At 42.3% G+C, this 14,809-nt stretch overlaps 1 protein-coding gene across 1 annotated transcript in view; it reads left to right on the plus strand.

The window, feature by feature from the left end:
• LOC147705939 (uncharacterized) overlaps positions 1–14,809 on the plus strand; it is a 460,133-nt gene that overhangs the window by 120,227 nt on the left and 325,097 nt on the right. The window contains exon 3 of the mRNA XM_086929578.1: positions 9,905–10,237. Coding sequence (XP_086785704.1) covers positions 9,905–10,237 — 333 coding nt within the window. The remainder of the gene's footprint in view (positions 1–9,904; positions 10,238–14,809) is intronic.

The raw sequence follows: 14,809 nt of genomic DNA on the forward strand, positions 1-14,809 counted from the left end.
TTCTCTTTTTTTTTCTTACCCTGTTGTTTCCTACCCCACCCTGCTTCAATAAAATACTTTAAACATAAATGAGATAACTTTACTAATTTAAGATGTGTGCGTTTGGGATGAAAGACATGCATTACTTTGATGCATGTCTATTGGATGCTCTCCAGAGATTGGGGGTTGCTCGGTCATTAGGTTTAATTGTGGATAAGGATGATGCATTAAGCAGGGAGTGTAGATAGGCATTTTTAGATTTTACACTATTAGTGAAGATTTGATGCCTTCCACCTTGTTTGCATCTCTTTGATCCATAGAGTGGGGCCTCGTATACCTGAGCATGGTCCATGTGAGGAGGAGGTCCAGTCCCCTGTCATTCTGGGTGTGAAAAAATATATTTAACTTTATTTTTGGATATATAAGATTCTATGGGAGCACATGTGTTTGTGAATTATGCAATACATTGTACTAATAGGAGAATTATTTTTCCCTCAGATTACTTATTGAGATCCACTGACAAGGAGGATGAGTACATAACTGTAGGTACAGGTTGTATCGTTTTCAACAGTTATCATACTGCTTGCTCTGATTTGTGTGGTGTATTATTTAGTTTACACAATTCTTAACAGTAGCAACAAGTTAAGAGCAGAGGCCCTGATGAAAGCCAAGGGACGTTTTGCCCGGTAGGCAGAAACATGTTGGCCCATATGGCGACAGTTATTTGTTCCATGCTGTCGATTGTGCCGTTCCTGTTTTTTAATTAGGGGATGTGCCCTGTTTTCCATTAAAATAACTTGTTTTGACATATCACCCTATTTTAATTCACCACTTTTGGTTAGTTGCACTGTGTTTTCACTTTTTTTGTCTACCATCATAAACTGGCTAACAATTGGTTATTCATAGCCAACTGTGGACCTGATCCAGTATCAACATCTTACTGTGTGGCATAGGGTCTCAATGATCAAGGAACCTGCCAGGTCACAGTTTGGACGGCCAAATGATATGACTGATCACCTGGTCTGAATGATGGTTATCCACTATGAGATGATCTGGATTTTGTCAACCAGTTTTTGAACTAGCTCCTTGTTTTGTGATCTAAGTTTACACACAAAAGCTTCTTTCTTTTTTCTTGTTCTTTAGAACTTAGCTCAATGGGGAACGTAGCACCCACTGACATAGTGTAATACAAGTCAGTTGGGCCAGAATATTTGGCTTAAAGACCTCCTAGGTTCTTTGTGTTGTTCATATTATTGTGCCAGCCAGGTGTTCCTCCACCAAGTCAGTTTACGCCTGTTGTTGGGATAAGTTTGTGTCAAGGTGGACTTCCCACAATGTTGAACCTATTTCTGCACCTTTATGAAAGTTTTTTTGTTTGCCCTATATTTGGCCAACTCAGCTTCTCTTTTGGTGCTGTCAAAGGTTATCTTTCTGCAATCTCTGCATTCCTGTGGTTACTGGACCAACCTTTTCTTTTCAAATCCCCAGTTGTAGCCAGGTTCCTTAATGGTCTGCAGCACATTTCTCTTCACGTCATTTATTATGCCTCACTGGAACCTCAAATTTCTTTTTACTTTCCAGATGTGTGCACTTTTTGAAACTTGCACAATTGCCCTCTTTGACGGCCGACCATTCAACTTGCCTTTGTAGTGGACATTACTTCAGCCAGGAGAGTCAGTGAATTACTGGCCCTCTCAGTGCACCCTCTCTACACCTCCTTTTACCCTAACAAACTGTTCCTCAGGACACGTGCATCCTTCCTTCCAAAGGTTGTAACTACATTCCATGTCGGCCCTTCATACCTTTTTTTGCTCTGCCTTTCTCCTCCAGAGACGTGGAGAGAATCCACCATCTGGATCCAAACAGAGGATTGCCATTCTACCTTGATTCCACATAACAGTTCACAAAAGGATGATCAACTCTTTGTGGGCTATGTCAGAGCAAAGAAAGGAAAGGCTGGGCAGAAACGGACAATCTTGAGATGGATCACCCTGTGCATTAAGATCTGGTACGCACTGGCCAAGAAACAACCCCCTGAAGCATTGCAGCCTCCCTTTACGAGAGCCAAGGCTGCAACCATTGTGTTCCTCTTCTGGACATCTGTTAGGCGGTGGCGTGGGCATCACTGCTTACATTCACAGAACATTACTGCCTAGATTGTCAGGTCCATCGTGATGGACACTTCACCCGTTTGGTCCTGCAGGACATTTTGATCTAATTGTGTTTGCAGACCCACCTCTGAGGAGGGATTCCTTAGATATCTATTCTAAAGTAAGGAATCTAAGCTAAAAGTCTCTATCAGATGATCAAATTACCTTCAGTAACGCCTTATCTGGTAGAGCCTCTAGCTGTAGATTCCTTACTGATCCTCCCTGCTATGCGAACCGGTTAAGGTGTAAGGGACACCCTTTTCAGGGCGATAATCTTTTCCACAGTGGTCAGTTCTCACTGTGACCCTGCGCTACTAGCGGGGAAAGTTGTGAAAGTAAATGACATCAGCATGCCAAGGTGGTGCCTACATAGATTCAGCGCACGTCATTTTTGACCCGGACGTCGTTCGCGCAGACCTGAAAAATGTCACCTACTGGCATGCAGGATCAGTGCTTGAAAATCTTTTGAATCCACTCTGATTCCTGGGGATATTCTAAGGTCCTGACTGTCTTGCTTTCGCCTCTCAGATAATACAGCTCCCACATGATGGCTCAACACTCAGTGAAGCAAAAGACTAACACAAAACAAACAACACCTATAGAAAAAGGTTTTATTTTACAAAATGCAAGGACTCTTTCTTTTAGAATAAAGCTTGGGGTTTTATTTTACACAATGCTCTCTAACAGAAAGGCTATCCCAGATGCCAAATGCAGAACATTCAAATATATGTAAAGATATATATGTTCATATGCAAGCAATAATAACACACTACCATGAATAAACAAGCAGCAAATAATATGAGATAACACTGAAGAAAATATAGTATGCTGGGCGTCCTGCAAGAGATCAGAAAGATATATATGTTACAGTCAAAGTGTGAAATCCCGGTATTGTATGGAATGCCTAGGTAATGTATAGAATGCCTGATGGTTTTCGGCAAACTATGAAATATACGTTTTTTGTGAACATGTTACATACTTTTCCTAGGCATTCTATACAATTCCTAGGCATTATACAGAATGACCAGTACCATTTACGCAAAGTGTTAAAAGGGCACAAGATGAGAAGCCTTTATTAATTAATACGCATTTGAAACTAAAAGAACAAAACTACGAAATAAAGCATAGGATATTCTTATTGGAAAACAATGAAAACAGAACTGAGATTGAAGTACTTGTTACACTAAGAAAGGCCGGAGTAACACGTGGAATTGTACTCAGTTTTATTCTTCACACAAAAATACCTTCTATTTTGGCACTTTGATCTTGTACATACATTTCACGACTTAAAGAAGAATGCGAACAGAATATTGTTACCGGTAAAACACAAAGTAGAACTGGCATGACCTACTTGTTGCAGCACAAAAACACCTTCTATTTTGGCACTTTGATATTGTACATACATTTACCGACTTAAATAAGAATGCGAACAGAATATTGTTACCAGTGAAACACAAAGCAGAACTGGCATGACCTACTTGTTGCAGCAGGGAAGGCTGGAGTGACATTTTGAATTGCACTTAATTTTCTTTTTCACACAAAAGCACCTCATATTTTGGCATTCTGCCCCTCGCTTGCTGATAACTTGTGCTGTCTCTGGGATTAGGTGTATTATATACTTGCCTGCAGATAATCCGGCAAAGTATACAATGCCTAGGCATTATATAAAATATCAACCATTTCATACTTTGACGTTCGATTTTCAGGCATTCTATACATTACCTAGCCATTCTATAGAATGCCGGATTTCACACATTGCCGGGCGGGAATAAAATGGTGGGAGTAGGCGTATTATATACTTTGCCGGTAGACAATCCGGCAAAGTATACAATGTCTAGGCAATGTATAAAATATCAATCATTTCATACTTTGACGTTCCATTTTCAGGCATTTTCAGGCATTCTATACATTACCTAGGCATTCTATAGATAGCAGGATTTCACACTTTGACTGTAACATATACACAGAATACACCAAATGAGTACTTTGGAGGTGCACCTTGCCTCACTCACACATCACAAAGAAAACACATCAAATGATCAAAGCCACTGGCCAAACATCACAATGGCAATAACCAAAACTCAATACTTCACCTGGTGCAAACACTGCATCTCAGCCCACTCCTGACTGGGGAATGAAACAGCTGTGATTCAGAGCCTTAGCAACCAGGGTTCTACGCTCCGAGGTAGATGCTTCCGTCCTAGTTCGGATTCCAAACTCCAGCTTTCTAAGTCAACAACCCTCAGCTTTCTAATCTCAAAACACACTATAAGGTTCGAGAAAGACCTCCCCCTGTAGTAGTGGGCCTCAGCAAGCCTACCAGTGCAAGGGGTTCTCCCTTCTCTGCACTGAGTCCTCAGACCAATATGAAGAAGTTGGCACAGAAACTGGAATAGAAAAGACAGAGTTTATTAAACCTCATGAGGTGGAACTACATTCACACAGCACCCTTTGGTAATGTATGAAGTAGCACACTGAATGGAAGGAGCTTGGTCCTTTAATAACCACACAGGGGCTCAAATGAAGGCGGTACAAGTACAAAATACTGGTTGTAGGTACATATAAGGTCATACAGAAAGTGTACAGGCAACAAGTTCTGACATCCTGACAGTTATAGACTACAGCAGCTGCAAGCTCAACTGAACATGTGCGAAGGTGGAAGATGCTAAATATATCTCGTCTCTAGGCAGATTTCAAGAGCAGTTAACAGAAAGGTAGGACAGAGCACATGGCGAGCACATGGCAAACAAAGTGGCTGACAGAAATACAAAATGGATTCCACAAAACGGGCAAGATAGTCTCTAAATACAGGATGTCTTCTGCTAATGCTTAAAATAATTGCTGCCAAATTACAACAGAACACCCCGGGCCAGAGGAATCTTACCGGAACTGGCCAGGTTCCAAGCAAGCATTCCCATGACAGGAAGGAGTTCCCACGTCTCCTTCTCCAAATCGCGCATGTTCCAGCCTTTATCTTGACAAAGCACACAAAGCCTTCTGGGTACATTAAACAATCTCTCACAAAAAAATCCTTGAACGTGATTCACCCAAACAACTTGCAAGCGCTGCTGTGCAAGTAGAAAAGCTGAAGCAAGGCTGAGTCAGAAAACAAGATGACATGAGGCCATGTCAAAGCCAATAGTAAGAACTTCATACTTCTCATCACTGTACAACACAATGTACAACTGTGCACAACTGCTTATAGATTCACATACTTCATCTCTCAATGTACACCGAGCACATGTGTGCATCACTGCTCACAACACTGCACTTCAAGACCAAAAAGTACATCCCACCCCTCTCTCTCCCTCTCACGCTTTCAAAGGCCCATCCCATACCTTCTGTACTTGGCAAGGCTGTCCTACTCAATGACATCTCCCACTGAAAGACTGCAAAATTACAAGAAAGAAACTTTTAAGAGAAACAGGCACATGCAGGACCATCGTACATTCAGGCTAGGATAAAATAACACACTAAAGTCAATTAAAATAATGGTAGTCAAAGGTCATCAAAGGGTGGCAGACCACAAGAGTGCCTCTAGTACTACACTGACAGACAAGAATCTCACACTCTGCTCTGAGGAGCCAGACAACGCAATCTCCATGCTCTCTCCAAGTGATCATCGTTACCTCACAAGGCCCACTAGTCTTAGGTCAGGCAAAAACTGGTGCTGTAGGCTCCAGATGAGTGGTGCAAGGGTGCCTGTGTTGGCGCTAGCCAGCCTTTTGTGCACCAGTGCAGTTCAAGAGGGCAGGAATGCACCCTATCTCATAGATACGGCAAATTCCTGCACTTTTCTTTTGATGCAGGGCACCACCAGCATGGCATATTGATGTGCAGCGGTGCCCTGTGCCAAATTATTGTAAATAAGCCCTAGAATCTTTCATAATTCACAAATAGTCCATTTATTTTGCATGAGGAGAGACAATAAGTTATCCACTATATGTTTTTCCCCGCTACATTCAGAACTTCTTTGCAGCTAGAATATTGGTATGTGCATTGCCCAATTTCTTATTTTGTAGTAACCCACTTTGTTTTCTATTCTGGTCAAGAATTCTGCTACTAAAGTACTGCATGCCTCAAAAAGGTAGAATACTTGTATAAAGGCATTCACCACTATCACTCCGCTGAAGGTACCAAATGGGTAAACTCTGCACGAACAAAATATGGGTGTACAGTCAAGCTTGGGTAACAACATTCACATTGTTGCACTCAGTAAGTATAATGTTGAACCGATTTGTACCCAATATGTATCACAAGGCTCGGATTAAATTTGGGATCAACCTCAAATTTAGAAACATATCTTTCCAGTGTAAAAATAATTTGTGACACTGTACAAAGATGATGACGTTTTACAGTGCACAACTGTAAGCTTTGTGCTATTAAACATTGTTCTAAGACTGACAACTACGCCAAGAGCGGAATTCACTGAAATGTCCTAGGAGTATGCCTGAATAGCTGTGACTGGTACAGCTTTCCCGGCATATCCTTGGAATGTTTTGTTAGTTCCTTAAGAGTATAAACCTTTGTCTATGTGAGAGCGAAAAGATCCACACTTGCGGTTATGCTTTTTTTCTGTAAATCGGCCTAATGTTTTTCCATCACAGAACGATTTTGAGGGCTCCACAATGAATGTTCTGATGCCTTGTAACCTTTTCCATTTTCAAAAAGGAAGAGATAGGTGAGCAATGAGAAAGGGATACAATTATAGCTTCATATAGTTGGGCCAGTTGTGGAGCAGTGGAATATAATCTGATTGAGTAAAGCACAAATTCATTAAAAGTGCCTCATTTATTAGGCCCTTTGTGCAGTCAGAACATCACTTTTTGTGACCTTCTATGGCACAGGAGCCTGCCCCATATTTACGAGGCATTACTAAGTCACTTTTTTAGCCTAATGCAACCTCGTAAATATTGTCCCCTTTGACGCAGTTTAGTGTTAAGGGGGCATGCAATGGGTGATGCTGGGTGCACTGTAAGCGACATCCATAGCATTTTGACACTGCCCCAGATTTGCGAGAAATCGTAACTCTGAAGCAGCAGAAAAAATGTATGCCTCCCCAGGGGAGGCGTAAGGGAGGCACAACGCGGAGAAATATATCTATTTCTCATCGTTTTTCCTTTTTCTATGTGTGATGTATTCTGCAGCAAACATAGAAAAAGGTAAAAGCCTCTTGTGATTGTTTTTGTGCAGGAAGGTTTCACCACCAGCACAATAACAATCATCCCCTCAATGCAGGCACACTTGCACCATGGTGCAAAGGTGTCTGCATTGGCACATGGCAGCCTATTGTGCACCAGCGCTGGGGAAAAGGACAGGAATGTGCCGTATCTCATAGATATGGCGCATTCCTGCCTTTTTCTTTTGCCGTAGGGCAGTGCAGCAGGAAGGCCTGCTGAACTGCCCTATGGCAAAAACACATAAATGAGGCCCTAACAATTTGTCTTTTATGTATTATGAAAGCAATTTGAACCCCCTTAAATGTTATCTTTGGGTGCTTGTTTGAAAGAGCCAGGCAATGTTAATTAAGGGAGGTCTTATTTGCCCTGCGGCAGGAGGCACAAAATAAGTTTGCAGCACCATTGGTTTTTCATTGTGTTACAATTAGCCTTTTATGGTGCAAGAGGTGTTGAAATCCTCCATCTGCAAGGGTTTTTTTCCGCCTAGAGTCACCCCAGCTCTCCACATAAATTTCAATGAAGTAGGATTCGGATTGCGACTCTACTGGGATGGAGGCCTACATGTGATAACAGACCTTTGTTCCAGCATTCAGATTCACAATGGGCCTAGATTGTGACCACCATCCCTAAAGAGACACAATGATGCATTGTGAATGTGACAATGGGGAGTCAGAGTAGTAGTCCATGGCATCAATGTCTGCAGTTCAAAATGTAAACAGCTTGCACAGTGTAACCGTCAATTTTGGTCCGCTTTCAGTTTGTGAATAGTTGCTTCCTTCCACAGACACTAACCATTCCGGACTTTTGGAATTTTGCACTACCGAAACGTCCATTTTTGGATGTCCCGGAGGCGCTTTGTGCCACTGGCATATTTATAAAGCCACGTAAAGCACGTTACGTGGCTTTTCATGGCCTTGTAAATATATGTTCGGATTCCAAACTCCCGGTTTCTAAGTCAACAACCCTCAGCTTTCTAATCTTGTAGTCTCCCTATAGGTCCTGAAGAATCTCAGTCAACGAACTAGATGCGAGAAACATGTCGACCACACCTTTTGCACCTTTAGCCCTGGATCACTATGGGAAACTATAGTTCCCACGAGTACCGGCTATCCTTGATTTTACTTGTGGCCGAGGACCACCAGAATAAAATTGTTTCCGGTACCTTGAGCCACATTTTACCCTCACCCACACTTTCTACTCTTTCCTGGCCCCTCACCCGCACTTCACCATAAGGCAGTTGGATAAAAGATCTCCGATAAAGAGCCCCTCTTTGAGGTGAGCCCATTGGGCATTGCACCGCCTGCCCAACGAGGAGCAATGCCGATGATGAAGCATGACACTCGCAAGGGTGTGTGAGGCCATTATATCCAACAAATTGGATACCCAGGGGTGGTCATCCACTTGAGCACCACCCCCCCCCCCCCTAGTGACCGTCACCTCCCTTCCTTTTCTTCCTTTAATCCTTTTAGGAACAGCCCAGTCACCTCCTTGTTGTCTCCGCCCTTAGGGCTATGACTGCGGCTGGACCTTCCATTCCTTTCCTTGCGAATGGTAATATCGGCCCTACTGGATCGCAACTGATCCCTCCCTTTCCCCTACTTGTTGTTACACCTTGTAAATATATGTCCCTTACACGCAGAAAAGTGCATGAAAGAGGCGTCCCATGGATGCTGCTGGGGGCTTTTCCAGCCACATCCATGGCTTTTTGACAATACCCCAGATTTACGAGAAATCGTAAGTCTTGAGGTAGCGCCAAAAACCGTAAGGGGGCACAATGAGAAGAAATCTTTTTTTCCCTTAATTTTTCCTCTTTCTATGTTTGCTGCATTCTGCAGCACACATAGAAAGAGGAAAAAGCCTCTTGTGATTGTTTTTGTGCAGGAAGGTTTTCCTGTCTGCAAAAAATTAATCATCCCCGCAATGCCTGCATTGGTACAAAGGCGCCTGCATTGGCGCACAGTAGTCCATTGTTCGCCAGCACAGGTGAAAAAAACAGGGATACACTGTATCTAAAATGAAACGGCGCTTTCCTGCCCTTATTCTTTTGCTGTAGGAGCTCGTAGCAAGGCCTGCTATGCTGCCCTACCGTAAAAAACACATAAATGAGGCCCCCCAATATTTTGTGACTGCAAAAATGGTCACACAGCATTTGTGAATTCCCTTTAGAATCACAAGGAAAGAGAAATGCCTCATGGCTGCCCCTTTCTCTTCGGATCACAAGCACTGCAATTCGTAATGCCCATTATGAATTGCAATGAAGGTTTGTGCATTTCAAACTCAAACTATGCATTTTCATAGTATTTTGTGCATCAGGCCTCTAGTGTCATAAGTATTCAAGAGTATTCTAACAAGTCTTATTGCATTCACTCGCATATTGCACACCAGTCTTCCAGGTCACCACTTACTTGCCTCACATTGGTTTTATTCGGCTTGCTCTGACCCAATTTTCAAATAGAAAAATTACTTGATCATGAGACATTTTACGTTTTAATTCCTGGGGTTGGTTGGTTGGTTGTTTGTATGGTGTACCGGTTGCTAATCACCTTTTCAGTCTGCATGCTGGTGATACCCACTCCATCTTGTGTTCCACTTCAGCGGCCTGGATCTGGCTCTCCACAGATCCAAACATGGTAAGCGTCTGTCCTGAACGTAACGCCGTCCTACAGTGTTTTCTTTTCATCGATGACCCCCCTGTTGATCTGGATCATCTGGTAGTTCATTGGAAGCATCGTGGGATGGAGTTGTTGAAATTCGATGGTGCTGTGATCAGCTGGAGACCAGGAGCTGAAATTCACCAGGATGAGCTAAGAAATGGGAACGCATCTTTAACGCTGCATCATGTAAATAGCAGAGACACAGGGAATTATACCTGTGAGATTATATATAAAGGTGAAGCACGGAAGATCACCATGCATCTCAACATAGACGGTGAGGAATTGGGATTCTGCTTTTTAAATTTTTTGTATTTACTGTAGTTTTAATAATATCTCCATTACTTCTCCGGGGTGTCTCCTCATAGGCTTCTTCTTTGAACAGCTATCATTACAGACTTCGCTGTTGGAGCTGTAAATGGGGTTACTTCTGTAAATCCAATAGATCCCAGGACACTGTATAATACCGTATATGCCCATTGCATTATATTGGCAGCGAACAAATCTTAGCGCAGGATTTTTATAAACCAGGGGGCATATTATCAAGGGGGGTTATCTCCGCTTTTTTGGCTTTAAAAGCCAAGAAAGCGGAGATAAAATTATCTCCCTATTACCTAGCTGTCGCTAACACCAGTTAGCGACAGCTAGTAGTAGATAGCGACCATCTTGGGCCCCGCTTTGCATGTCAGTGATATTTATCACTAATGACATGCAAAGTGGACGTGCCAAGATGTTAGCGACTGAAAACAGTTGCTTAGATCGCTATCTCCTATTACCAACTTTTGGAGATATTCGCGCTAAGCGCAAATATCTCCAAAAGCTAACACCTGCCCTGAGCAGTTCTTAGCCATGTTATCCAATGGGAGGTGGATAACATGGCTAAGAGCATTAGCTCGGTAATGCATGAATATCGCTGACTTTTCAGCGCTATTCATGCTTTGCGGCGATTTTTATCGCATTTGCGTTAAACCTTGGTAATACCAAGGTTTATTTGCGGTAAAAATCACCACAGCTCAGCAGTAAATTTTTGTCTCTCACCAAGCAATAGCGATAATTATCGCTATTGCTTGGTAATATGCCCCAAAGTTTTGTTTCTGTGTTGTCAAGGTTCATTGCATTGTGCCAGTCTCTCCACGGCATGCCTATACAAAAAGATCTAAGGCATACTAGAGCCCACCACCTGTAATTACAGCTAGAAAATTGACTATGGTTCAGGTGAACCGCATCCCTTTAATATTACCATCAACCATTGCAAAAGCAATGCTGACGTGCGGTTTGAATAATATGCAAAGAAAACCAATTGCTCACTCCGTGCCTGAAGCTTGCAGTATGAGGGAGTAGTATGGGTATAAAATCATGAGTGGTGAAACATTATTTCTTTAAGAGGACACAAATAATAATCACAATTTACTCTGTCTCCTTTCAATATCCTTCTGTCAGCTTTTGGCCTTCGGTCCTACCCCTCCCCAATCTCCCGATCCTGCGTAAAAATCCTTAGCAATTTAACAAGAAGAAACGCGAATCATCCAAAGCAAGATAAGCATGAATAGACAGAATGAGATGGAAAGGAATGGGACAACAAGGAAGCCCCGGCTGAACACAACACATTTCCACGGTATGTAACTGTTACCACGCATACCATTACCACGCATACCATTACCACGCATACATTTACAACGCAGGATCGTTTACCACGCATTACACTACAACGCAGATACTATTACAACGCATACAATTTCAACGTAAGTATAAGTATAGGTAAGTTTATCTTTTTTTTAAAACATTTATTAGGGGTATTGGGTTATGGGGTACAGGGGTATTTTTAGGTTTCAGGGTTGGGATTGGGTTTTGGGGTACAGGGGTATTTTTAGGGTACAGGGCTGGGTTTTGGGGTACAGGGGTATTTCTAGGTTTCGGGGCTGGGTTTGGGTTTTGGGGTACAGGGGTATTTTTAGGTTTCAGGGCTGGGTTTGGGTTTTGGGGTACAGGGGTATTTTTAGGTTTCAGGGCTGGGTTTGGGTTTTGGGGTACAGGGGTATTTTTAGGTTTCAGGGTTGGGATTGAGTTTTGGGGTACAGGGGTATTTTAAGGTTTGAGGGTTGGGATTGGCTTTTGGGGTTCAGGGGTATTTTTAGGTTTCAGGGCTGGGTTTGGGTTTTGGGGTACAGGGGTATTTTTAGGTTTCAGGGTTGGGATTGGGTTTTGCGGTACAGGGGTATTTTTAGGTTTCAGGGTTGGGATTGGGTTTTGGGGTACAGGGGTATTTTTAGGTTTCAGGGCTGGGTTTGGGTTTTGGGGTACAGGGGTATTTTTAGGTTTTAGAGCTGGGTTTGGGTTTTGGGGTACAGGGTAAGATGGAAAGGAATGGGACAACAAGGAAGCCCCGGCTGAACACAACACATTTCCACGGTATGTAACTGTTACCACGCATACCATTACCACGCATACCATTACCACGCATACATTTACAACGCAGGATCGTTTACCACGCATACCTTTACAACGCATTACACTACAACGCAGATACTATTACAACGCATACAATTTCAACTTAAGTATAAGTATAGGTAAGTTTATCTTTTTTTAAAACATTTATTAGGGGTATTGGGTTATGGGGTACAGGGATATTTTTAGGTTTCAGGGTTGGGATTGGGTTTTGGGGTACAGGGGTATTTTTAGGTTTCAGGGTTGGGATTGGGTTTTGGGGTACAGGGGTATTTTTAGGTTTCAGGGCTGGGTTTGAGTTTTGGGGTACAGGGGTATTTTTAGGTTTCAGGGTTGGGATTGGGTTTTGGGGTACAGGGGTATTTTTAGGTTTCAGGGTTGGGATTGGGTTTTGGGGTACAGGGGTATTTTTAGGTTTCAGGGCTGGGTTTGGGTTTTGGGGTACAGGGGTATTTTTAGGTTTCAGGGCTGGGTTTGGGTTTTGGGGTACAGGGGTATTTTTAGGTTTCAGGGTTGGGATTGGGTTTTGGGGTACAGGGGTATTTTAAGGTTTGAGGGTTGGGATTGGCTTTTGGGGTTCAGGGGTATTTTTAGGTTTCAGGGCTGGGTTTGGGTTTTGGGGTACAGGGGTATTTTTAGGTTTCAGGGTTGGGATTGGGTTTTGCAGTACAGGGGTATTTTTAGGTTTCAGGGTTGGGATTGGGTTTTGGGGTACAGGGGTATTTTTAGGTTTCAGGGCTGGGTTTGGGTTTTGGGGTACAGGGGTATTTTTAGGTTTTAGAGCTGGGTTTGGGTTTTGGGGTACAGGGGTATTTTTAGGTTTCAGGGTTGGGTTTGGGTTTTGGGGTACAGGGATATTTTTAGGGTTCAGGGCTGGGTTTGGGTTTTGGGGTACAGGGGTATTTTTAGGTTTCAGGGTTGGGATTGGGTTTTGGGGTACAGGGGTATTTTTAGGTTTCAGGGTTGGGATTGGGTTTTGGGGTACAGGGGTATGTTTAGGGTTCAGGGCTGGGTTTGGGTTTTGGGGTACAGGGGTATTTTTAACATATATATTTACAAATTATAAAATAAAAATTAATATTATTAATCAAAATATTTAATAATAAAATATTTAATAATTAATTAAAATATTTAAATAATTATTATTTACATTATATATTAATATTATATACTTACCTATACTTTGTTGTAATGGTATGCGTTGTAATAGTATCTGAGTTGTAGTGTAATGCGTTGTAAAGGTATTCGTTGTAAAAGGTCCTGCGTTGTAAAAAATGCGTGGTAATGGTATGCGTGCTAAAAGTATGCGTGCTAACATCATATATCCCATTTCCACAGTTAACAACATGTTAATACCACCACTTATTAATGCAATAAGCATACACAATGCTGCCATTCTTGTAGCAGCTTCCGTGATAGTTTCCTATGCCTGGAAGAGCTGTTAACCCTTTCGACTATGGTTTGGATTTCCTCAAACTGATGAAAGAAATGCCCTATGGGCCATGGGAACAAATGGCAGTTACCATTAGAAGGCTAAAAAGGAGGAGCCTGGCAATCATTGAGATCACCCTTTTATGTATTTTTCTGTTCATGTTAAAGATGCTCGGTCCGCATTATCCGCATCACTCAGCATACTCCCCTCAGAGCTATGGCCGGTTTGGTCTATAACTGTACGTAGCCACTCATCTCATATTCCATCATCTGCCATTCAGTTTCACCGCACTTAGGTTAATCACCTCAAACATTTCACTACACTTCAAATTTGGATTTGCCTTTGTCCATATCCCCCGCAGTCTGATCCTAACATAATCACAAATCTTAATACCATGAACATTTACTTCAAGTCTGGTATGATCATATTCGTTTTTATTAGATTGTGTATGTGATTGGAAAATATTGTTTTTCAATGTATTCATGGCAATTCTTGTCCAGTACTTGCACTTGTTTGTTGGGCCACCATGAGCAAACTTGTAAAATAGGTTGTCTACTTCTTAATAAGAAAATTGATTAAAATCTGATGGAATTACGTATTCTGCATGCCCACAGTCTCTCTCTGATTGTTCTGGTCCAAAGCGTGTTTATTTGCTTGGCATGGGTCACATTGTCATTTGGGTAGGAAATGAAGCATTCAGTCAGTTTAATCGCACTGCAGGTCATAAAATGCTGATGTAATATGTTTGAAGGAATTATTTAATGCTCCTAGACGTTAGTTTACCCCATTGTCCCTATTTAGCTCTTTATGAAAAACGTCCTTATTAAATTACATGAAAACTAATTCCACTAATCGTTAGCATTGTCTCTGTGTCTGATATTGCCTTAATTGCGTGGTTTGCTAGGCCTGCCCTCCGACCTGACGACACTAGCGACAAGACGGAAACGGGCTCACTGGCCAACAACAGGGGAG

Source organism: Lissotriton vulgaris, chromosome 7 (genome assembly GCF_964263255.1).
Source record: "Lissotriton vulgaris chromosome 7, aLisVul1.2, whole genome shotgun sequence".
Lineage (NCBI taxonomy): Eukaryota > Metazoa > Chordata > Amphibia > Caudata > Salamandridae > Lissotriton > Lissotriton vulgaris.